Below are 25,992 nucleotides of genomic sequence, written 5' to 3' on the forward strand. Positions count from 1 at the left end.
CATACTCCAATATCCCAGCTACCTACAAGAAAATGACTCTATCTGGCATATTTCCACTACCAGATAAGTCAATAGTCCTTGTGTGTATAAATTTATATAAAAAAATCAAGACACTGTCTAAATACTCATACATTAAAAGCTTTTCTCTTGACTGAAGTAACCCTCTAGAATTCGTGTGCTGTCATGGAAATAAAAACACCCAGTTTTCAGATGGTGATACCTAATATTCTACTACAATTAATCTTCTACTATAATCCAAAAAATTAACCCAATACACTAACGTCTCTTCACTGCTTAAAGCCTCTCCTATAATACCAACACGGCCCCTTCTAGTCTCTAGATAGATGGCTTTTCTGAGCCATCCTGAAAAAATCACCTCAACTAAATGAGAAAGCATTCTTCTTTTATAAATCTCTTCTGCTACCTTGATGTAAAAAATATCCCCTTGCAACCAGCTTAGTATAGACATGCATCTTGATCTGCTATTAATTTTACTTGTTTTCCAGGAAAACTATAAAAAAAAAATAAGGCTATTTCAAGGCTATAGAGACAATATAAAGCTCAAGTCTTTTATATACATATAGTTTCCCATTGAGTCTCTAAAGACCCCTCTTTCAGAACAGTACCCAAGCTCTCCCTACACTTCCAAATGACCTGTGTATCACCACTTAACTCTTTTAAGAAAGGAGAGCCAACAGAGAATAAACTGCCAAAAATCTTATTATTAGAAACCAAAATATCTCTGGTTTCTTCAAAGATGATCATGAGAACTCAAAAAAAATTTTTTTAAAGTGAGGAATGAACTAGTGAAAATATCAAGCCCATATTCCTGTCAGGAGGTTAAAGTCCCCAAGATAAAGTAGATTCTTTAAATAGGAAATTTTCAAGTAAGTGCTAGAAGAGACCCCTTTTAATTATTTTGCGGTCATGTTAACCAAATACCAAACTGTTCATCTGGCCACAGTGGAAAGAAATTTTGAAACTGTATACATCAGCTAATTCCTGTCATTTCTATTCTGGCCAGCAACATAACTTTGAACAATAAAAAAAGCAATATCACTGCAAAATAGAAGTGCTATAAAACAAATGACATTTGGGCACCTGGGTGGCCCGGTCAGTCAAGCAACTGACTTCAACTCAGGTCATGATCATCATGGTTTGTGAGTTTGAGCCTCGCATCAGGCTCTCTGCTGTCAACAGAGCCTGCTTCAGATCCTCTGACCTCCTCTCTCTCAAAACTAAATAAAAACATTAAAAAAGTGATATTTGAATAGGTTTATTATTTCCTGTTTCTCCAGAGAATGACATTTTAACTTAAGTCACATATACTGAGCATTTCCTTTGAAAATACAGCAGCTGCTTAAGATTTCAACACAATGGCCATAAATATGAAAACACCATAGTCCGTTTGAGAAAGTACTAGTCTTCAAACTAAGAGACTCAGGATATACTCTTTACTATCACTGATCAATCTTGAAAAATCAGACAAATCCGTAATTCTCCTAGGCTTCAGTATCCTCCTTCACAAAATAAGAGTTTTTACATCCTTGCTGCTACTCAAAGGGTGTTCCAGGGAAGAACAGTATAGGCAGAGCCTGGGAACATCTTAGAAGAGCAGCATCTCAGGCCTCACCTCATACCTACTGAATTATAATCTGCATTTTAATAAGATCCCCAAGGAATCCCCACATGTAAAGTTTGAGAAGCACCAGTCTAGATGATATAGAACTCTAGGTGAAGCTTTCTTTCAAGTTCAAATGTTTCAATCATTTTTCTCTTCACTTATTAAGAAATTCCATATTAACATATTCTATTACAATCCCTTATAAAGAAATTAATTATATTAAATATACTAAATAAACCTCAAATAGCACTAGAAGATGGGCCTGTGGTTAAGAATCTTTCAAACCTGTAGTCAAGTTTCAAGTCCCTTTTCCATATACTAAGTTAAAGCTTCACTAACCAATTAGGCCAATGAAGTTATGTGAAAATCTAAGCCAAGATGTTACCACAACAATTTTTCTTCCCAGAAAAAGCAGCAAACTTGTACACATAAAGAATTCCTAAAGTAAATATATATTAAGGTGAAGTAGTAGAGGTATTTAATGTAGAGTTTAGACACTCAGATTTATGGCTGAGCCCCCTGCATAAGAAAACCTGCATAAGAAAAAGTATATTCTTGACTCAACTACAGAAATTGTCCCCCAAGTTCAAAACCACAATGAGCAGCCTACCCTAAGGTAGACTCTGAGGGTTCTTCCACTGTTACGGTATTACATATTTAGAGAAAATGGTCATTCAATTTCAGATGCTAGTCGAGAAAAAGTTCTTTAACAGAATCTCTACTACAAATCTTTAATTTAAAAAAAATCTAGGGGCGCCCGGGTGGCTCAGTCAGTTAAACGTCCGACTTTGACTCAGATCATGATCTCGCAGTCCATGAGTTCAAGCCCCACCTCAGGCTCTGTGCTGACAGCTCAGAGCCTGAAGCCTGCTTCAGATTCTGTGTTTCCCTTTCTGTCTGCCCCTCCCCCACTCACACTCTGTGTGTGTCTCTCTCTCAAAAATAAACATTAAAAAAAAATCTAAATATGTCTATTCAAAGACTTAAACAGCCAAAAAGTAAAAGGACAATACAGAAAATTCTGTTCCCAGAAAATCCATTATCTAGAGAGAAAAAGGAACTTAGCTAAAATTTTTAAAAGACCAGTTAAAAACAAACAAAAAAAACAACCACTGTGCTTATACTTTCATAGTAGTAAATCCAAAATACAATTTTTTAGGTGTGAAGAAGACTAACACTAATTCCAAATGTAAATGATTGGATGGATTTAAATACCATTCTCAACACTAGATATATTTATGTTTTATTTCCTCCCATATCTTGTATTATGTGGTAAAAAGGCTCTCTGGATTCAACATTTACCCACATTTCAGAAAGCCAATATATCTATCATTCTAGAGCTACACTGTCCAATACAGTATTCAATAGCCACCTGTGGCTAATAATCATTTGAAATGTGGACAGTCTAAACTGAAATGTAAATATAAAAAAAATAAACATTTAGATGCACTCTAAATACAAAAATACAAAATGGATTTCAAAGTCTTAGTATGAAAAAAGCAATGTATAACCTCCAAAATTTTTGTACTGATTACATGATAAAATATTTTGGGTATATTAGATTAAGTAAAATATATTATTAAAATTAATTACACCTGCTTACATTCTTTTAACATGCCTACTAAAAAATTTTAAATTACACAGGGCACCTGGATGGCTCAGTCAGTTAAGCATCCAACTCCTGATTTCAGGTCAGGTCATGATATCATGATCCGTGAGATCAAGCCCCATGCCAGGCTCTGCGCTGATAGTGCAGAGCTGGCCTGAGATTCTCTCTCTCTCAAAATAAATAAAGTTAAAAAAATTATATATGTGGCTCACATTTGTGACCCATATTACATTTCTATTGGGCAGTGCTATTCTAGACTATCACCTGAACATTTTAAAGGGAACTAATGAAAAATTCCTGTAAGACACTCAAAATTCAAGATGACTTTTTTTTAAGCTTAAGATATTAAAGCCTGGGGGCACCTGGGTGGCTCAGTCAGTTAAGCGTCCGACTTCGGCTCAGGTCACGATCTCGCGGTATGTGAGTTCGAGCCCCGTGTCGGGCTCTGTGCTGACTGCTCAGAGCCTGGAGCCTGTTTCAGATTCTGTGTCTCCCTCTCTCTCTGACCCTCCCCCGTTCATGCTCTGTCTCTCTCTGTCTCAAAAATAAATAAACGTTAAAAAAAAAAAATTTAAAAAAAAGATATTAAAGCCTGAAAAGAGTTACTTAATTTGATGACTTAATCATGAAAAATGGCAATCTATAAAGTTCTGGCAATTTTGCAATGCATTCATCACAATGCTGAAGTTAAAAACACATAGAGATCTTACAGCCTTAAGCTTCTAGTCCACTAAGTGATCAATTTTAAATGACAATTAGATATTCATTCTTTTTTGCTGCAACTGCTTTTTCAAGAAAAACACTGTTTCCTATAGTCCCTATAATTTTCACACATTTTCTTTCATATTTGGAAAGCTGACAGCTTTTTTGGTTTGTATTCTTCCTCTAGCCAAGCAATCATACAACCTGAGTCTAAGAATACCCCATCCTTTACAACATATCCCACCCTCACCCACAAACCATGCTCATTCTTCTTTAAATATAAACCTAACTAATGCCAGACATTCTTTAAACAGCCCTGAAAGGATTGTATTTTCAACCTTGATGTAATTTTTTAAGTAAGATGATTAGAAACACAAATGGGAGTGTTGATGACGACTAACAAAAAATGTTTGGATATTTTTGGTACTTAAATGTAAAACCAAGTGTGAAAAAAAAATCCTGAAACTGGGCATTTTTACTCTAATTCAAAATACTTTATCCCTATAAATAAGCTAAAAAGCACATCTTGAGCAAGATATTGTAACACATGAAAATCACATGAACTTCAAATTTCCATATCCATACATGAAGTTTTACTGGAACACAACCAGGTTTATTTATATATTGTCTATGGCAGCTTTGGTGCTACAAGGGCAGAGGTAAGCAGTTACAACAGAAACCATATGGCCCAAAAAGCCTAAAATATTTACTATGTGGCCTTTCATATAAAAAATTTACCAACCCAATACAAAGAATAATCATCATCCATGTGGATTTCTAAAAAAGGCCCTTCATGAACATGCCATCTACTGGCTTGGGGGGGGGGGGGGGGGGAAGGGTATAGGTAACAACTGGACCCCCTCCCCCAATCCTACCATGAACTAGATCAGTATCATTTTACTTAAGATATAGTGGGCTTCTACATAAGATACTGTGTGAAGAGATTCTAAGCCTAAATACAATTTGAAAATCAAAAACTTAGTTCATGATCAAGTCTGGACCAAAAATTATACTGAAATATGTTGCCAAGGAAATTATAAAAGTGATTAAAAATAGGACTCTCAAGTTGGTTATGGTATGGAGCTTCCCTCTTCTATTAAGAGGTTCATTCAAGGCCCTTTCAAATCTGATTCTAAGATGAGTCATCTCTCAAAGATGAAAATGTATTTTTAAAGATTTCCCTACCTGCCTCCTCCTGAAAAGTGGGATTCTACCATTTTCAGACACTGTCATAGTTTAATAATTTATAGCATACAGCTTCCTTATGAAGAAAATTAAACCTATGATATCCTGCAAAACATGTAGCATTCCAAAGAAGCCAATTATCTAAAACATATTAGCTGGAAAATTAAATATACCTGTTGGTTATCTTGTTTGGGATTCTGTTTGAGGTGAAAGGGAGGCTATTAGGTAGAAAGTAAGCACCATGTCACTTAACACTGTTCACTTACATCCACATGATGGCAGGCTGCTCACTTTGATAATGAAGAGCACACAATAACATATTTGTATATTGTAAACTGACTTTGGTTATCAATCAAAAGACTTAATGTTCAGTCTTATAAACGTTTACCAAGTAAGTTTAGGCTTTAGTTTTTCCATAATATCAATATACTGAATACTAAACACAGAGAAATACAAGTCAGTGACCAAACTCCTGGCTCACTTGAAGAAATAACAGTGCTGTACGTCTCTCAGGTCAGCTGAGGGGACAGACAGTCCCTAAGATGCAAAAGAGTGAACTGGTACTGATATATTATTAAGTGTCAGTTAACAGGCTACTAACAATTTCAATTCCCAAGGAACACAGTTATCTTTTAAGGCCTGTGTACTTTACACATGAATTTGCAACCTGAAAACCTCACCTGAGTGTCCTCAACAAATGTCAGTTATTTTTTCATTCTTGTTTTTAGGGCCAAAGTGCCAAATTTACAGATATATTTAAAAGTAATTTTAAAACCAACTTCATAACATATACCAAAGTTAAATACCAAAACCTGATAATACTAGCAATAGGGAAAAGGGAAGCTGGAAAAGAAAAGCTGAATTTAAAAGTCTTCTTTTCCACAGCTTAGTCTGAACAAAATACATAGTGACAGGGAATGCTGCACTAATTATTCCAATAATTATTTGCTAAAGAAGGGAGACCAAATAGTTTAATTACAAAAATCTTTCTCATTTGCCAACCCCACATTTATATTCTATCACCTAACATTTTCTCTTCCCAAGGGGATTCAAGATTAAGGAATAGCTTCTCTGCACTCCAATCTAAAATTAACTTACCTTTTATTTTTTACATATATTATACTTGGATTTCCCAGAGTCATCATTTAAAGGAGTTTAGACTCTATAGCTCTGGCAGGAAAAACATATTAAGTGGTTTAATCACAACCAAAATGGGAATGTTCTCCACTGGTGTTTAATATACACCACATAAATGAACTACTAACACAGCCTATCCTCAGGTAATTTATGTGACATCTGAAGACTGAAAATCAATTTTGAATTTCTGCCTTCTTCTCTAAAACATAATCTACTTAAGCCTCTTAAATCAGATGCTGGAATCAAACCAGCTAAGTAAAGCCACAAAAATTTTAAAAAATTAAAGAGAGAAGAAATGTAGGCACCTATACCTAAATACTTACCTTGATCCTGTCATAGGACCTCTTCCATCCTTGTCATATCCCCCACGCCCTCTACCTCCTCCCTGTGACCCGCCATATCCTCTATTATCTTCTCCATACCTACTCACATCACGACGGTCATCTACAAAAAAAAAATAATAATAATATACACATGAATAAATAACCATGGGTCATTTCTGACAAAGGCTTCTCATAACATAACCTTGAATGGCTCTTTAGGTTATACATTATATTCTTTGGAATATGGCACATATATACAGAATTCAAATGCAAGCCATCAAAAAAACATCTGGAATTAAATGTGTTTGGGAATTGTATCTGTGTCAAATTCCGTCCTGCAACGTAGTCAGATAACAAAATGGTGACATGGATATCACCATTTTGATGTGATGGTGATGAGGAATAGCTAAAGTGCAACATTAGGTACAGAATCTTAATAAATTAGATGAAAAGCATAACCCTAATCTTAAAAAGTTATTTCTTCACCTCAAAAATACTTAAATGTAAATCAAGCAGGGACAAGAAATAACAATTTTAAAACTGAGACATATTCAGTGAATATGTTCACTGAAGATATTCAGTGAATAAGCTTCCACTTTTACTCATTCGCTTATTTATTCAATTATTCAACAAATATTTATTAAGCACTTACTATGAACCAGGCTCTATAGTAGGTAATGAAGGTACAAATGAGTAAGACAGGACTTGTGCCCTTGAAACATGGACAAATTCCTAAATATCAGTGGTACAGTCTAAGTGCTACAGGAAAACAAGTGAAAGAAGGGCTGGTCCTTCTTAGATGAGGTGAGAGAAGGTTAATTACTGGTGATTAGTTTCTCTATATCAAGTATACCACCACTACCAAAACAATGGTAGCAGCAACACTGTCAAATGATCAGAGTTAACTGACACAACAAAGGAAATTCAGGTAATCAATCATCAAAAAGTCATATGACCATTTGGGAGTTTCTGAGAAATTCAGAAATGGAAATCAAATAAACTAGTTTTAATGGCCATAAGAAAGAAGAACATATATTCAAGGTCACTCTGAATTTATACAAACAACTAAAATCCTGTAGGTCTTTTAATCCAGAACTCAATGTAATTCTGAGAGGAAAAAAGAAAAATAATATATCATACCTTGTGTGTGGTGGCTGTAATTCTCTCTTTGTGAATGATAGGACTGCTGGTTTTGATTATAGGAATCATGCTGCTGACCATAATTTGACTGCTCATCATATGAACCTTGATGTTGATCATAGCCTGACTGCTGGTCATACGAATCTTGTTGACCATAGTCTGACTGGTCATACGGAGGTGCTCTTCCACCTTGGCTAAACAGAAATCAAGAATTGGAAATTTATAGAAGGATTATGTTCACTGTAGCAAGTTGACTGAGACTGACAGAAGGGGCCTGACCAGCTAGACCTCAACCATATTTAATACTACTTTCTGATGCAAAGGATTTAGTTCTTTTATCTACAAAATCTCCTTATCACCAGTGGAATGGCCTTCAAACCAATTGCACTATCACTGAAGAAATCCCACATTATGAGGAAAACCACATGCACCTCTGAAAACACTGGTAAAGCAAAAAATCACTATGCCTCTTACCATCTCCTTGAATTTAAAAAAATTAAAGGTGCCACAAAGTACAGTAATATGTCTCTAACAAATATATCACAAGTGCTGAGTCCTTTTAACAGTTACACTAAAAAGCTCTGTCATTTAACAACGTTATCTCATAATATTTGGGGGACTATTCTCTTCACTTGATCTTAGCCAAAAGGCTGAGAAGCGATGGGGGGGGGGGGGGGTACTATTCTCTTATAATTATCTTTACAACCTATATTACATTCTCCTAAATATCTTCAATGATAGCTTTCAGATTTTTAGAGGAAGGAACTTGCTTTGTGAGGCCATTTTTTTTTTTTTTTACACCTGAAAATAGTCTACCAAATAATGAGACTACTTTCTTATTATCTCTGGCAATTCAAAAAGAAATTTCTAGGTATGTTCTGAGCAACAGTACTATTAATTACCTGTTCTCAGGATGGGGATGTTAAAAGGAACGTTTAAATTGGATTTGAGTTCTAATATTTACTTTTACAAAAAGGGAACAAAAAATCTCATAACTTAATAGTCACATCTTATTCTGCATCAGATGAGAAGAATCTAATAAAGATGAGTATGTTCCCCCAACTCTGTACCCAAAGCACATCACATCAACAGTCAGAACCCTAGTGCTTCATCTTTTTTTTTTAATTTATTGATTTTGAGAGAGAGAGTGAACGGGAAAGGCAGAGAGGAGAGAGAGAATCCCAAGCAGCCTCCATGCTGTCAGCAAAGCACCCGACATGGGGCTTGACCCCCCAAACCATGAGATCATGAACTGAGCCAAATTCAAGATACTTATCTTACTGAGCCACCCCGGTGCACCTAGCACTTCCCATTAAAATGGTGGTCAGACCAAATCTAACACGTTTCTTTGGTTTACATTTACATGTTATGCTTCCAAAAATGCATCCTTATAAAAGGATTCTTCTAAATTTAAAACTAACCAACAAGGGTTGAAGACATCTTCCTTCTACTCTATTTTTCTACTTTTCAAAACACTTTCATATCTATAACACTGACAATGCAACCTCATAAATCTTTCCCCAATGTTTTTATTTAACTGAATTTCACTTAGAATAATTTTTTTCACTGCAGAGAGAATACTAGTAAGCTCAGTTTTTGCCTCATTTTTCAGCTATGTAACTTAACAGGTTACATAATCTTAATAACTTCTCTTTACCTCTGCAAAATGGGGATAATTACTGACACTATGTCATAGTGGTTAAGGATAAATTAAGGAATGCAAAAGCATTTTAGAAAATGTAAAGCACAATAAAAAAAAATTAAGTTGCTATCACTAAAATTAGTAATAAGAACAGCCTCCTCTCATCTGAAACTTAAAAACTATAAAACCAAACCCCCCCCCCAAAAAAAATACTTAAACCTGTAAACTTGCTGGTATGTATTTACCTACCTATATTAATAAAATATATTTAGAGTATCTGAAATATGCGGATAGGTTTTGGCACTTTTTAAATATTTTTGTCCCTAAAAAGGTAATAAAGGTAATACATTAAAATTGCTAAAAAAATAAAATGGAAATAAAAGTAAGCACTGAGAAGTCTCCTTTTATAGCTAGGTTTTTATTTAATCTCAGGTATAAAGCAGAGGTCAAAATTTTCCTTTTTAACATTTAAATCATGTGCATTTACATACACCTCAACAGTAATTTTACAAATAACCACATCATAAGAATCAAATGACATTGGTGACAATTTCCACATTTATAACACAAAACTATGAAATTCATACTTCATCAAAACTTTTCTGAAAAAATGTTTAAAGCTAGGAATTTGATGGCGAAGTCTATTTAATACCCGAAGTGTTATTTCCACTGCCCGACATAATCTCAGTGCCTTTACTGTTTCCTTACCCTCCTGATGATTCCGTGTTTTGCTGTCCCTGGTTATTATAAGACTGCTGGCCATATGAGCTCTGCTTTTGATTCTCATAACCACTGTAGGACTGTGAATAACCTAAGGTTGGATGGATATACCATTTAGTAAATGATCTGATTTTTAAATTTCTAAAACAGCAAATTTAACAAACAAGTCTAACCTGATTGGCTTTGTCCATAGCTAGAGTAGCCGCCATAGTTCTGTCCATATGAGGTATCAGTAGTTTGTCCATAGCCAGAATAGCTCTGAAATTTAGGTAAATACAAGTTTCATCACCTACTTAAGATAAGAATAATTATTTATGAAACACATAATTTATATTTTAACCTACTTGTGGTGCTTGTCCATAACCTTGGTTGCCTTGATTTCCATAGGAAGAATAACTGTAAAAGAAAAATGTACTATTTGAAAGAGATGTGCTAGAATTTTAAAAGCTTAAAAACAAAACCAAAAAAAGCCCTATCTTCAACTTTCAACTCCATACAAGCTTTTCTTCTGAGAAATTGTCAATCTGCCTCCTAGAGTCTAAATTTAAAGGTGGTGACCAAAGAGTGTAAAGACATAAATGAAGTCACTCCCAGACCTCCTGAATGCCAAACAAGCACCAAAAGTTTCACTCTAACAATATCCCACAAATAAAACTTCACTAGAGCTAGAAAATCTCAAGAGAATTATACCTGCGTGTGGGAGTGACTACATGGAAGCAAAACACATAATATCTGAAGCAGAAAAATGAGGACTTTTTGTTAGTGCTTTCATCAAATTAGCTGTTTTTACAGGTTAATTTCTTCCTACTATCTGCCTTAAATCTGCCTTTATCTTCCTAGAAAAGGCACCATAGGCACTAAAAGTCCAATTTTTGTGCCTCGGTAGAGACATGTGTATCTTCTGAGTCTTATCACTGAATGAAATTATATTGTGTCATTGCACAGCCTAGCATATAGTTCGTTGACTGAATAAATGTACCTTCCTCAGAACTGACTTTTCTTCAATTTTATAGCATGTAAACCCTAACAAGTCAGAAACAAACTTTCTGAATATATGCCTGCCAAAATAAGATAAAATATCTGCAAAACAAAACAAAACAAAACAAAAAACACCTTATTATTCTAGAACTATCAAGTACTAACACAATTTTACTTTATAAAATACATTTCAGTGAATAAACATTTGCTAGTTGCCTATTATAAGGTTAGCACTATCTTAGGAGAATAAAAAAGTCAAACTAGTTTTGTTTTCATGGAGCTTAAAACCTGATGACAGAAGATACCTGAGATGCTATTCTGAGTATCTCACATTGAGCTGCAAAACATTTATAGTGCAAGATGAAGACTGTGTTCCTGGCAAGTAAAAGAACCCTACTGCATGTACATGGTCACATAAAAACAGACTTTTCTTTTAGTGTGAGCATGGTAAGAAGTCTTTTTAAAATGCTAAGCGTTTCTATTATAGTGCTTCAAGAAAATCTGCTCTGAAAAAAATATTAGCATTTTATACAACCAAAAACTGAAATGCTTTCTCTAAAAACTTGTAATATTGGTTGAATTGTTTAAATCCTTTTAAGGACTTAAGAAACTACTTTTTAAAAATTTCCTAAAGAAAACAATCTTTAAAATACTTATGAGATTTCTCTTAATTTCTAGGGCGTATCTGAATTTACTGATTCAAATAGGCTTTTTTTTTAAAAAAAGGAGAAATTGTTTTAGTATGTATGTACACAGTCCGACTCTTTTCCTTGACAAGCTAATATTTAACTCTTAGAAATCCAGATACCAAATCTCAAAGGGAAACCCTAACTAAATTTATCTTTTTTTCCTCAGTTCTACTCTTACATGGTATTATTAAAATATACGTATACTTTACCTTTGCTGCTCACCCCCAGACTGCCCGTAACTTCCAGAATCTAAAACACATAAAAAGAATTTTAAATCTTATTTAAAATTATTCTTCCCTCAAAGGCTGAGTTTAGCTCTTATAGATGAAATGTGATAAGAAAATGTCATAAATATTAACTACAGAAGGAAAACTAGTTAAAAATACTGTGGAAAGATTTGTTTACATCTTTGAAAACAACTACTCTACAAATGTGTCCTGACGGTCACAAGAACCAAGCAAACAAATGTAAATCAGTGAAAAATCCATCCTTTTAACAAAAACTCAAAGCTCAAGCTATCTTTGTGTACAAAAAGACATCTACTGAAACTAACCAAGACCAAATGGGGGCAGGGGAAGACATACACTCTGACGAGATAAATCCCCAGGATTACACTGACTTGCATATCCTCACCAGCCCAACATATATACCTTTCCCCTGTATTAGACTGCTCTGGCTGTCAGCAGCAACAAACAGATCTCCGACAAAAGCAGCTAAGTTAGTAGTTTATCCTCAACTTTACCAAGCTTTCAGGGACTTGGCCAATCAGTATACCAACTCAGCAATACCTACTTCCAGCTTCCTTTTTGGCAACAAAAGATACCAAGGAAGGTATGAATTAAGTACGGCAAAAAAAATTTTTTTGAACTATGAGCTTTTTCTTCATACTTCAAAATGTCAATTATATCATAAACTTTTGAAGAGGCTCTCTCCTTTAGGTTTCTACTCAGTGTCAAATTAATGACCTAAGTTTATTAGCGATGAATAAGAGTAATATTATATGAAATACTCTTTCAGCTGCAAAAAATGACTGTCTGAAACTGCTGACCATTAGGCACAACCTCATCTGATATGAAACAAAATCATTTGCTGTCAAACAGTTCTGAAAACCACCAGAAATCAAATCAGTGACTTTTTCATTCAATTCACATTAAGCTACAATATGAAAATATTGCCAATGGCAGTTTAAGGTGACATCAGATCTGCCACTTTTCTGTAGTAGAGATCTGCAATCAGGCTGAACAAATTACTTTTAAAATATTTATTGCTTTTAAATATTAATAGTTAATATTTTCATTTCAAGAATATTGAATGGAATCTTAACTATTTCTATGAATGTAAAAGACAGAAGGCTGAGATGAGAAAGAAAAAAACTGCATCACTACCACACCCATAATAAAATTATCAGACTTCTAGCTAATGACCAAATAAAATGCGAAAAGGACACAGAATCTAAATTGACCATAAAGAGATTAGATGCATCTACCAAATGAGAAATTAGCTTCAACCAAGTCAGAAACTGTAAAGGATTATAAAGGTGGTGGAATATATGAGTAAAACTGAAGTTACTCCAGGCATAAATGAAGCTTTAGCTTCAATTATATCCTAAGGCATGGATGTGGGTTCTCTCAATGACAGACCTGTTTATTAGCCTTTGGCTCAAGCAAAATTATAGAAGTACACAGCATATAGGTCATGTGACCCTGGTTCAAATCTAATGAGTCTATAATTTTAACCCAATCATTTCATTCCTCTGAAACTACAAATCTGACTTCTTTAGCTGGCTGACTTTAAAACTCTGAAAGATACAACATATTGACCAATAAACACAGCCTTTAGTATAAATAGAGTGAGAAAGTACAGATGTTTTACACTCATCAGAGAAAATGAGTTTCTTTATAGCATTTCAAACCACTACTCACTGAGTACTTGACACTTGAGCCCTGTGTCTAAATCCATGAATTATTTAGAAATGCTTTCATTTCCAAATGTATAGGGTTTTGATTCTGTTTTTGTCTAATATATTCCATTGCGGCTAAAAAAGTATTTTCTGTATTATTCTTGGTACTCATTAGGATTTGCTGTTTGTTTTTCCCCTTGGTAAATACTTTACTTGCATAAATGGCCCTCATGTGCTTGAAAAGAACTGTGTATTAGCTAAATGTTGAATAAATTCTCTAAGTCTAGATATTTGTTGATTGTATCATTCATACCCTTCTTAACATTTGGTCTGCCTAATCTATTACACAGAAAGGTATGCTAGAAAACTTCCATCTGACCATAGATTTGTTAGGGGTTTTTTTGCTTTCTATATTTTGAGGTTATATTGTTAGCCACATAAAAGTACAGATTTATACATTCCTGATAAATTCCATTTTAACACTGCATGAAGAGCATAATTAAAAATGTCCAAACTTTATTTTGACTGGTAACATACCTAAACAGCATCTTGCTTTTGGTGGGTGTTTGCCTGGTTAATCTTTTTCTGTTTCTATACCTCCAACATTCGTGTTTTAGGTGTATCATTTCTGAACATAACAGATCTTTTTTTCCCCCAATGTGAAATCTTTCTTTCGACTGGTGTTTTCATACTTTTACTATTTATTCCTACACACCTATATTGGATTTTTCTACCTACTAGGGTTTTCTTTCTCCTCTAACTCTTTTCCTGCCTCCTACTGGATTTTCTTTACTCCTTTTTCCCCTACTGCTTTAAAAGTTAAACATTCAGGGGCGCCTGGGTGGCGCAGTCGGTTAAGCATCCGATTTCAGCCAGGTCACGATCTCGCGGTCCGTGAGTTCGAGCCCCGCATCAGGCTCTGGGCTGATGGCTCGGAGCCTGGAGCCTGTTTCCGATTCTGTGTCTCCCTCTCTCTCTGCCCCTCCCCCGTTCATGCTCCGTCTCTCTCTGTCCCAAAAATAAAATAAAAAACGTTGAAAAAAAAAAAATTAAAAAAAAAAGTTAAACATTCAATTTGTTCTCAATAAGTTACCGTTCATAATTTAATGTTCAATTTTTAACATGCATTCTGGACAAAATTCACAATCTCCAACCTCTACTAGAATCTTAACACTATAATGGCAATCAGACTTCACTTTTGCTTCCATTTTTTAATGTCCAAATGTAATCATTTTAATCTTTGATGTTCCATACCATCAATATTTGCTTTTTATTTACTGTGTTTGCTTCTTGTATACTGTTTTTTGCATCCTGTTTCCCTTTTCTGGATTCACTAGTCCTTGGATCAGTTCATTTCCTGGCTTCTTAAAACTTTTAAGTCTACTACCATTTTCCTATTTATTGATATTTCATAATCTGCAATTTCACATCAACATATATCGTTATTAATTGGTTTTATGTTCCATGCTTGGGACTACTGCTTTTTGACCCCAAATATTCACCAATCTTGGAAAATTCCCAACTATAATAGTGATTCCTCGCCATGTTCTTAGCAGACACATTATACGCATATTAAATGACAGGACTTCTCAATCTGTTTCTTAATATTGTTTTTCATCTCTTCCTTCTGAACTGAATTGTGGGTAATTAGAGATCTTCCACTTCACTAGTTATTTCTTCTGCTAGATCTGCAATTCAACTTATGCATTATTTCTATTCCTAGAAGATATACTTGGTTCTTTTCATATCAGCATGGCCTTTCTTCAGAACGTCTTGGTCTTAAAGTTGACTCCTGTAGGTTTTTAATAATTTTAAGCATATTTGCTTTCAGATTACCTAGTAGGGGTTCTAATTCCATTTGTCACAAACCATCACTTTGGTGAACTGTTTCAAGTTCTACAATTTTTTACTGTGAATTCATCTTTTGCAAGGCTTATTTTTTATAGAAGATTCCTGTGACCTATGCTGTGAAGTTTCCACCAAAAAAAGCTTTTCGTTTGTTTCTACAAGGACCCCCAAAGTTATTACCAGCCCAGAACCAATTTTTGTTAATTTCTTGGCTTAAGTTTTCCTGGAGTCCCATACCTAGCTTAAACGTACACCCAAATTGTATGAAGCAGTTCCCAGGTTACAAACTATCAGGACAGACTTTTTTTCATTCAGGGCCCAAACTTTGTTATCCGTTATGCTGATAAAAAGTTTTCTAGTTAATCCTTTCACTGAAGTCTTTCAAACATATACATTATATGTAAGGTCTCAGTTCCCATTACTTGGCTCTAATAGTCTCAAGGCTCCATCTCCTACCCTTAGTCAGTTGGGTAATAAAACCCAAGTCTCTAAATGATGAGGCCTACACCCTCCTCCTCTTCAGGGCAACCATCAAGTTAGCCGTATCTGGCTGCTACTTCATTTCTGGCAGCTAGGTCTTGCCCTTTCTTTTTTTGTAAATTCTTGCATCTTTAAGTGTTTGTAGATAGAGGATTTTCAATTTATTTTGGTCTGCCATATACCAAAATAAGTACACTAACTTTGTAATTTTTGTATAAGTGATATTAGATTCGATTCTAACTTCAAGATGTCAGATAATTCACACTTGTAAACAATATCCGAATGTCTGAGAGTCAGACTTACAGTATTTACAATTTTGACTTATTTATTAACTATGTAAGCACTTTTATTTAATTTATAGGTCTGTCCTGTCAGGCATCTGGAGTGGTTGAGTTTGAAATGTTTAAAGGATTTAACTAAACTTAAAACAATTAGCTGGTTAGGGGGAATTTACTGTTAAATTTATTAACTGAAACATTCACCAAAAAACAAGTCAAAAGCATTATTCTCATTTTTATACAAAGTCAAAAGTATTTTTGTACAGGTTTTACAAAATGTATAAACAGCATAGAACACTAAGTAGAACTTAAAGATTCTAGCTTTAATGGACTTAACTTAAAAACAATTATTATAAAGTTTTCACATGTGAAAGCCAATCTTGTATTTAAAAAAACTTAAATTACACAGTGACAAATGTCTAGTGTCTTGGTACTTTGAAGATCAGTACTAATGGATAAACTAGCTCACACGCTAATATGACACACTTAAATCCTGGATTTTACAGATGGTAAGTAACCTCTAAAATTTAATTTTCCACAAAAGCTACCCAGTCCTATAAAAATGTCATTGTTTTATACCAATAAAAATGTTAAAAACCAAGACACACCATTAGTTTTTAATGTCCATTGAAATGGTAAATTTCCCCATGAGGGTAGGAGAATCTTTTATTTTTTAATCATACATGGGTTACACATCTCCTAAGGGTATACTTCTACATACTTCTGTGGAGCTTTACCAGATTTCATCCCAAATTCTGCACCTGGTAAAAGACGTACTTACTTTGGAGTAAGAAATTCTTGTTTGAGCAAGGATTAAATAGAAATTCAAAGAGGCAAGAATCCTGTGCAGTTAACAGCCTCTTCCATCAGGTAGGTGCCCCTTTCCACAAAAGCTCAATATTCAGGCTTAATGTCAATGTCAATCTAAGGAATGTTTCTTATCCTGTCCAACCATTCTTGCAAATTTGGTCTCATCTCCACCTACTCACTTTTTGTCACACGTTTCCATCCTTTTGCAAAACTGTGTTACTGGGGGATTTCGTGTGTTTTAAGGTTCTCCCTTAGACAATGTAAAAGACTGCGCCAGCAGTCACTTTCATCCCAATCAGATGGCTTCAAAGAAATGTTCTGCTTTTCCATGTGAAACGTGAGCTCTCCTGATGGTTTCTAGCAAGTGGATGGCTGGGTGTTTGCAGCCTGTAAGGTACCCTAACAGAGGACCTTGTGTGGTGAGCCAAGACTGCTACATCTAGAGAACATTCTTCCAGACTTTATAGCAGGATCTCAACGGACTATCCCGAAGAGATCAGTGCCTTTTTCTTTCTCTTCCACACAACAATTGGGGGGGGGGGGGGGGGGAGGGGAGGCGGGGTGCTCTATCAATTTAAATGCTTCGTGTAAGACTGCCTTTCCTCTGGTCTGCATGTGTTAAGGTAAATGCCACATGTACCCATAGGAGTCTATCCAGAATAGAAAAGGCTCACTTTCAGGCTCTTGCAGGAGATAAACAACTGGAGAAGGGAGAAGAACGACAGCAGGGTGAGGAGGAAGCTGAATTATATGCAAACACCCCCGTTCGAATCCGGGTGGTTACGGTAGAGGGAATGACGAGAAGGAGGATTTCGTGCAAGGCAACGTCCTTTGAAAGGGCTCCCAGAGCGTCAAGACCCCCACCTGATGAATGGGTGAGTCAGGAAGGCCCAGCTCCACTTCACAGATGGGGAAACTGAGGTACGAGGCGGCGAGACGACTGGCCCGAGGCCTCGCTGAAAGATCTGAGGCGGAGCGGAGAACCAGAAGCACCGATTCTCTCAGGCGGATGCTCTAATCACGGGCTCCCCCCGCCCCTGTGATGGCGTAGACGGCCTCCGCCCCCCCAACTCACACACCCTCCCCGGGAGGGGCACGTCTCCTCAGCTTCCAAGGACAGGGTCAAAAAAGAGGGGCCCGGAGCGCTCCCGCAGTGATTTGCAGACGGAGAGCGTTGGGAGCGTGCGTCCCTTCAGTCCAACATGGCGGCGGCCGCGGCCGCCCCCCCACCCCAAGCCTCCCTCAGGGCCGGAGGCTCTCCCTCGGGGCCCTCCGGTGGGCGGGAAGACGGCCCAACCCCGCCAGGCCCCTTCTCGCCGCTGCCGCTGCTCGCTGAAGGAGTCACCTACCCGACATGACTAACGGCCGCAGCGCGGAGCCCCCAGAGCCCGCCGAGAACAAGGAATACGAGAGCCAGGCGGCGCGGCGGCCGGAGCTGTACTGAGGGCGGCGCGGCGGGCTGAGCCCGACTGCGGGGCCTCGGCAGCCAATCAGAGGGCAGTGGGCGGTACCACAGCGCCAGGGCGCGAGGGGTGGTTCTGTACGAGTACCAGCCTCCTAGCCCAGAGGACTTCACAATGCCTCTCCGTCCTCCCCTCCGCGAACGGTACCATTATTGAGAGGGAATTGAGAAGAGAAAGTACCAATGCCGCGAATAGCATGGGGGAGGAAGTTGGACCTGGTCTCTCCCTCCCACCTATAGTGCCGTTTCTCACTTTGATTGCACCCGACAGAATTCGAGGTTAGGAAGCGAAAGAGGGGAGACTTTATAAACACAGACTATTTGGTTAGAGAAAGCCTTTCTTCCCGTAAGATTTCGAATGGTATGCCCTAGTTCGCTCCTCTTTGGTTGCAGGCAGCTGGAGGTACCTCGGGGCGTTCTGTGTCGCCGAGCTCGGGGACGGAAAGTCGTGTGCGCCTCCAGGTCTAACTACCTTGTCAAGTAAAACACGGACTACAAGGCTGATACTGGAACAAACGTGTGCATTAAAACGAAAGCACACACACACCTGGTCCTGAGAATGTGGTGGGGTGGGAGGTAGAGCCTTACTATTCGGGGCTGTTATAATTGGCTAACTCTATCAGGCACCTTACATCATCTCATTTAATTCTCACAACACACTGATGAAATAGTATCCTGACGTTACAGACGTGATTATTCACTTGCCCTAGGTCGCACAACTAGTAAATGGCCAACGTGGAATTCGAATCCTAGTAACCAGACACCAATGCCTGTGGGTTTAACCATTACGCTGTACTGCCTAGTAGGGATTTGAGTTTTAGAGTATTAAATGAGGTGAAAGAACATTTTCCCTGCAGGCTACGCAACATCTGAGTCAAGCCATAGATGATGAGAAGTGGGGTAAAGTGCCTTACACTAGTTGTAAAACAAGTAATTCCATACGTTTGGAGTTTACCTTCCAGGGATGAATGAGGATGATAGGTGAGGCCAGAAAAGTAGAGGGCTAAATAGCTGATACCTTGTAAAATATGGTATGTTAGGGTTTGTGCTTTATCTTGAAGGCAGTGGGGAGCCAGAGGATTTTAAAGGAAGGTCCCAGTTGCATTTTCAGGCTGCAGTATGAAGAACGTATAGAGGTGAATGTTTATAGCAGCGCTATTGACAATAGCCAAAATATGGAAAGAGCCCAAATGTCCATTGACCTATGAATGGATAAAGAAGATGTGGGGGTGTGTGTGTACACACACACACACACACACACACACACACACACAATGGAATGTTACTCAGCAATCAAAAAGAATGAAATCTTGCCATTTGCAACTACGTGGATGGAACTGGTAGGTATTATGCTAAGTGAAATTAGCCAGTCAGAGAAAGAAAAATACCATATGACCTCACTTATATGAGGAATTTAAGATACTAAACAGATGAACATAAGGGAAGGGAAGCAAAAATAATATAAAAACAGGGAGGGGGACAAAACATAAGAGACTCTTAAATATAGAGAACAGAGGGTTGCTGGAGGGTTGTGGCGGGTGGGGGGGTGCTAAATGGGTAAGGGGCATTAGGGAATCCACTCCTGAAATCAGTTGTACTATATGCTAACTAACCTGGATGTAAATTAAACAATAAATTAATTAATTTTAAAAAAAGAATGTATGGAGGTGAGAGGTGCCTAAAAGCAGGGAGACCAATTAGGTGACCAATGCAATAATTCTGGTGAGAAATCACAGTGGCCTAGACTTAGGTTGTAGTTGTGGAGATGAAGGTAAGTTAAGATACTTACTTACATGATAGACAGGACAAGATCTAGTGACCAACTTAGGAGGGAGCAGCTAAGGGAGAGTAAAAATCTGGGCATGAATTCTGAGTTTTCCACTTGGACAAGTGGTCAGATGGTGGTATCATTCACTGTGATAGGGAACAGGAAGAGGAGCCAGTTGGGGGTGGAAATAGAGGGGTAAGTTCAGAATAACACCTCAGGCCAGAAAAGAAAAAGACATGAGGTCATCTCTCTTAATTATACTAGCAGTAATTGTACACTCCACTTTTGATATAGAGGGTCACAGAGCTCTCTGGATTGCGCCAAACAAGCAGGGTTAAAGGAATAAAAAGTCCTTCATGACTAAAAATGATTCAGTCATTCAGCATATACGATGAGGAAGGCAACCCAGAGGAGGAGATGATGGGCATGTGTAATAGCAGGAGAGAATTGGGTGAGAAATGGGGGAAACTTCTAGATTGTTCTTCCACTTTTTAAAATTTTACTTGCAGTTGGGTGTTCTTTTTTTTTAAGATGGAAATTCAAAAAGTGTTGCTCATCACTAACACTTTAAGTTTGTATCTCCATCCATTCATTCATGCATGCATTCATTCTTCTTCACTCAGCTGCCACTCCTGAGGTCTACTAGATGTCAAGCCCTGCAGGTTGGGAAATAGGAAGCACAATGGCCACTGCCCACCCCCCCCCCCCCCAGGAACTGCAGTCTCATAAAGAGGAACGGTACAAATCTTTAATTCCAATAACTACTGCACGTGCTAGAATTGGACAATGCAGAGTGTCCTCTGTAAAGAGAGTAATGGCCCAGCCCACATGAAGGGCAGATGGGGTATTAAGGAAGGCTTCCTGGAGGAGATGCCTCCTAAACTGAGCCTTGAAGAAAGAACAGGAATTAGACAAGGGATGTGTATCAGGAATAGCATGCTGTGGGCGGAAAGGACTGTATTTGCAAAGACTATGAGAAAGCAAAATTCTGGGAATTGCAAATGGTTCTGTCTGTCTGGTCTGTGGAGTTGCACGGGTAGAGAGTGGTGATAAATGATAAATGGGTGAAAGAAGTAGACAGAAGCCACATCTTGAAGAGTCTTGTGTGCTTTGCAGAGAAGCTTGGATATTAAATTAAATTAAAAACAATGATGGGGGGGCACCTGGGTGGCTCAGTCAGTTAAGTGTCTGACTCTTGTTGTAGGCTCAGGTTATGATCTCAAGGTTCATGAGTTCAAGCCCCGTGTGGGGCTCTGCACTGACAATGCAGAGCCTGCTTGGGATTCTCTCTCCCTCTCTCTCCAACTAAATAAATAAACTTAAAAAAAAAAAAAATAGGGAAGGAGAGCCTGGCTGGCTCAATTGGTGGAGCATGAAATTCTTGATCCCGGGGTGGTGTTCGAGTCCCACATTGGGCAGAGAGATTACTTAAAAATATAGAGTCCTTCACAAAACAGAAGAGACTCATAAATATGGAGCACAAACTGAGGGTTACTGGAGGGGTTGTGAAAGGGAGGATGGGCTAAATAGATAAGGGGCACTAAGGAATCTACTCCTAAAATCATTGTCGCACTATATGCTAACTAATTTGGATGTCAATTTTAAAAAATAAAAAATAAAATTTTTTTTAATGTTTATTTATTTTTGAGAAAAAGAGCTCATGAGCATGAGTGGGGGAGGGGCAGAGACAGAAGGAGACAGAATCTGAAGCAGGCTCCAGGTTCTGAGCTGTCAGCACAGAGCCTGACCTGAGGCTCGAACTCACGAACCACGAGATCATGACCTGAGTGGAAGTTGTATGCTTAACTGACTGAGCCACCCAGGTGCCCCTAAATAAAAAATAAAATTAAAAAAATAAAGAGAGAGTCCTTCAAGGGGTGCCTGGGTGGCTCAGTCAGTTAAGTGTCTGACTCTTGGTTTCAGTTCAGGTCACGATCTCGCAGTTTCATGGGTTCAAGTCCAACCTTGGGCTCTGTACTGATGGTGCTGAGCCATGGGGATTCTCTCTTTCTCCTTCTCTCTCTACCCCTCCCCCACTTGCATTGTCTCTGTCTCTCTCAAAATAATAAACTTCTATAAAAAAATAGAACCCTTTAAAATAAAATAAAATCCTTAAAACAAACAATAGGACACTTCTGAGGGATCTAATCAAAGGAGTGACATTTAGTTTTTTATATTCATTATTTCTTTTAGTATTCTGGACATCCCCATGAAATAGGTCTTGCTGTTATCCACATTTTGTCGATGAGAACACTGGAGCTCAGGGAGGTGAAACTCTACCAAGTTCACGCAGAAAATTAGGGACAGAAGCAGAGCTCATATCCAGGCCTTTGGACCAAGCACAAGGTTCTTTTTACAGTGTCCCTGGTCTCTCAAATGTGAAACCGAGAACTCCTTCCAAGTCTGTATTTCTCTGGAGCTTCTTTCCAAGGGCACTTCTCTACCACAAACTGACTCACAGATTGAGTTCTGTGCCCCCCGTCTTCCAGGCTTTTGCCTGGGGATGATAGTCTGTAACCACCTTCGACCTTCACCCAGTCATTCTTCAAGCTACAGGATCTTGCTCCCTCTGTATCCACTATCCTGGACTCACTCTGCATAGTCACAGAAGACAGCAGATACATTGCACACACCAGCTTTAGCAGAATATACCAGGGAAGGTCTTAGTACTGGGCCTGTTTGCCCCTGATGCATTCCTCAGATCCTCACTTGGAGAGCTAACCCCTGTAAACTACATTCCAGTTTCAGAGAGTCCCTCAGGCAGTAGCTTCCAGCTAGAATCAGCCCCTGGGCATCCTGGTGGGAAATCAGATAGTAGAAAAAAGGGAGGAGCCAAGGTTATGTCTACCCCTCCTTCTCTGCTACAGGGGTGTCTCGGGCAGCAACTGTCTTCTCGAGAGATCTTTTCTTTATAATAATAATATTATTATTATTAGAGAGAGAGAGAGAGTCGGGGAGAGGGGCAGAGAGAAAGGAAGAGAGAAAATCTTAAGCAGCCCCCACACCCAGCGAGGAAACCGACACGGGGCTCCAACCCACGAGCCTGGGCCAAAATCAAGAGTCGGACATTCAACCAATTGAGCCACCCAGGTGCCCCCAGAGATCATTTCTATTCATGGCCTTGGCTCCTGGTATCCTGTAGCCCCAATCCTCCCTTCATCCCTCCGTCCTATAGCTGGTAGAATCTTAGTGATGTTGATTAATTTTGGAGTTGTCTCCACCCCTCTTTGGCTTCCCAACCTTCCACCACCTGTGTAAGGTCTTACAGGCCCCTGTAAAGACTGTGAACTTTCCTAGAGTGAGAAGGGAAGCCAGGAGAGGGAGCCACTTAGCAGAGCCACCATAGGACAGTCTGACCTGTTTTACTGTGGTTGCTCCAGTTGCTGTCATGAGAGTGGACCGTAGGGGGCAAGAGAGAAAGCAGTAAGACTACTGCTCCCACCAGAGAAAAAAAACAATGATCTTTTGTCTCTTTTGAAACCCTATGGAACTCTCAGTTGCACCACATTATCCCAGGCTTGCCTACCTGATAACAGGCTGATTTGTTCTCTAGCTGGGTTGCCTGGTTCCCCTCTGAACTCCACAGTGCCCCACACAGTGCCTGAAACAGTAGGCACTAAAACAAAACAAAACAAAACAAAACAAAACAAAACAATTTTTTTAAGGGAAGGAAGACAACCTTGTGTTTAATGAATGAATAAATAAATGGGGGTGGGGGGATGGCATGACTTGTCTTTCTGACTTGTCTGTAAGTTCTTCAAGCTCAAAGACCTTCTCTAGAACTTGGGCACAGAGTAAGTGTTCGTGAGTGTTGTTCAGAGACCGACAGCCTGTTCTGTGCCAGGTGTCACAGGCAGTAAGTAGTCCTAGCCATCATCACCACCTTCCCACCGATATCCCAGGAGGTGTCCCTGGAACCCTGCTCTTCCAGCCTTCCTAGAGAGCAAGCATCCCACGAAGATTACTCCAAGGCTCTGCAAGGCAAGGGTTGATTTCTTGTAAATGACCAGCTACCCCATCCTCTGGACAGTGGCAGGCACTTCCTGTTTGGGGTGGAAAGGAACCAGACACTTTCCTGTTAGCAGGTCTTTTAAGCAAAGCAACAGATGCTGAGCAGGTCCTGGCCAGCCTTTCAGGCCAGATGCCTGGTGGTTAGACAGCCTTTATGTGGAAGGGAAGTGGGGCACAATGCCAGATTGGCTAGGCTTTTATTGTGCTCCTTGTAAGTCCCCTGGGTCCTGGTGTGAGTAAAAAACAAACCAGAAGAGGCTGCCGCCCTGCAAATCATGATGAGGGTTAGGAAAAGACGGGCCTGCTCTGAGCCAGAGAGCTGTGGCTGGCAAGGAGGTGCTTGTGTGATTGTTCCGGGGCAGGCTTGTGTATGTCATCTGGATGTGAGTGTACCCCAGTGTGAACCTGTGTGGAGTATATACATGCATGTATGCTTGTGTCTGTGCACCCAGAATCCAGCACTTGACGGGATTATAAGTTATTGTCTAGCTTGCTCCCTATAGCAAATCAGGATAACAGAAAAGTTAGGACTTATTGTTGTCCCATTTTATTTTTTTAATTTTTTAAACATTTCGTATAGTTTATTTACTTTGAGAGAGACAGAGTGGAGAGGGTCAGAGAGAGAGAGAGAATCCCAAGAAGGCTCCGCATTGTCAGCGCAGAGCCCCAGTGCGGGACTTGAACTCACAAACCGTGAGATCATAACCTGAGCCAAAACCTAGAGTCAGATGCTTAACCGACTGAGCCACCCAGGTGCCCCATTGTTGTCCCATTTTAAAATAGCAGAAACTCAGAGAGGTTATTTGACTTGCAAGGGATAACAGAGTATGAAAAAGTGAAGATTCAAACCCAGTTTTGTCTCACTCCATATCTCTTGCTTTTTCCAGTCCTCTGGAGCATGTGTGTGTGTGTGTGTGTGTGTGTGTGTGTGTGTGTGTGTGTGCTGGGAGGTAGATAGACAGGTACACTTGTGAGTGTGACCCAGACTCATGAGACCACATCCATATGTCAGAGAGGAAATTTCTTTTCCAGAGGGAGAAGTGGTTGCTAGAACTTCAGGGCTTCTAAAATTGAATCACAGCTAAGAATGCACAGAGGTTATGGTCAATAATGAATCCAAATTATCACAGCTAACATCCTCACAACTCTGGGGCATGCCTCTTCTTCAGGTCTCCCAAGCTGATCCCATGTCCTCATTCTTCTTCTTGTTCCTATTATTGTGATTTGGGGAGGTTGGTCGTTCTGTTAGTGTCTTTCTCCAGAGCCCAGAATTCCTTTTGATAAAATCTACTTTATGCTCCGCACACTTCCTGGGAAGGAGGAAGGAGCACAGACAAAGCTAATTGTTCCTCATATTATGAAGAGAGAAACTGAGGCCCAGAAGGGGCCTTGTCCACATCCATATATCCTGCCTGATTCAAGGGGTCCTGGTCAGGAAGACGACTCATTGGCCAGCTGTTGCCTTCTGTCAGAGAAGAAGGAATGGCCCAGGCAGCTGCCAGCCGCTCCCCGGAGCATGCAACAGACCCGAGCTCTGGCATGAGTTTCAGAGAAGTCTGTCCACTCTGGGAGAGTCAGGCAGCACTTTGGACCTGAAGTGAGCCCCAGTGCAGAGAGAGAGGGAGAGGAAGCAGCTCTCTTTGAAGAGGAGGAAAGGAGAGGACTGCCAGCCTAGCTGGGTCAGGA

The 25,992-nt window shown here is 38.9% G+C and overlaps 1 protein-coding gene and 1 pseudogene across 5 annotated transcripts in view; both read right to left on the reverse strand.

Annotated features, from left to right (window-relative positions):
* TAF15 (TATA-box binding protein associated factor 15) overlaps nucleotides 1-18,542 on the reverse strand; it is a 29,311-nt gene extending 10,769 nt beyond the window's left edge. For 2 of the 5 annotated variants that reach the window (XM_058705936.1, XM_058705932.1), the window contains exons 1-8: nucleotides 18,415-18,542; nucleotides 11,959-11,998; nucleotides 10,427-10,478; nucleotides 10,256-10,340; nucleotides 10,071-10,173; nucleotides 7,721-7,914; nucleotides 6,581-6,701; nucleotides 5,294-5,338 (exon numbers count right to left, since the gene is read on the reverse strand). In XM_058705936.1, coding sequence (XP_058561919.1) covers nucleotides 5,294-5,338; nucleotides 6,581-6,701; nucleotides 7,721-7,914; nucleotides 10,071-10,173; nucleotides 10,256-10,340; nucleotides 10,427-10,478; nucleotides 11,959-11,998; nucleotides 18,415-18,421 — 647 coding nt within the window. In that variant the 5' untranslated portion in view covers nucleotides 18,422-18,542. The remainder of the gene's footprint in view (nucleotides 1-5,293; nucleotides 5,339-6,580; nucleotides 6,702-7,720; nucleotides 7,915-10,070; nucleotides 10,174-10,255; nucleotides 10,341-10,426; nucleotides 10,479-11,958; nucleotides 11,999-18,414) is intronic. The other 3 variants (XM_058705934.1, XM_058705937.1, XM_058705933.1) reach the window with 3 other exon arrangements.
* Nucleotides 8,219-8,382, reverse strand: LOC131498676 (U2 spliceosomal RNA; annotated as a pseudogene).
* Nucleotides 18,543-25,992: the final 7,450 nt, after the last annotated feature.

The sequence above is a fragment of the Neofelis nebulosa genome, chromosome 16 (assembly GCF_028018385.1).
Source record: "Neofelis nebulosa isolate mNeoNeb1 chromosome 16, mNeoNeb1.pri, whole genome shotgun sequence".
Classification (NCBI taxonomy): domain Eukaryota; kingdom Metazoa; phylum Chordata; class Mammalia; order Carnivora; family Felidae; genus Neofelis; species Neofelis nebulosa.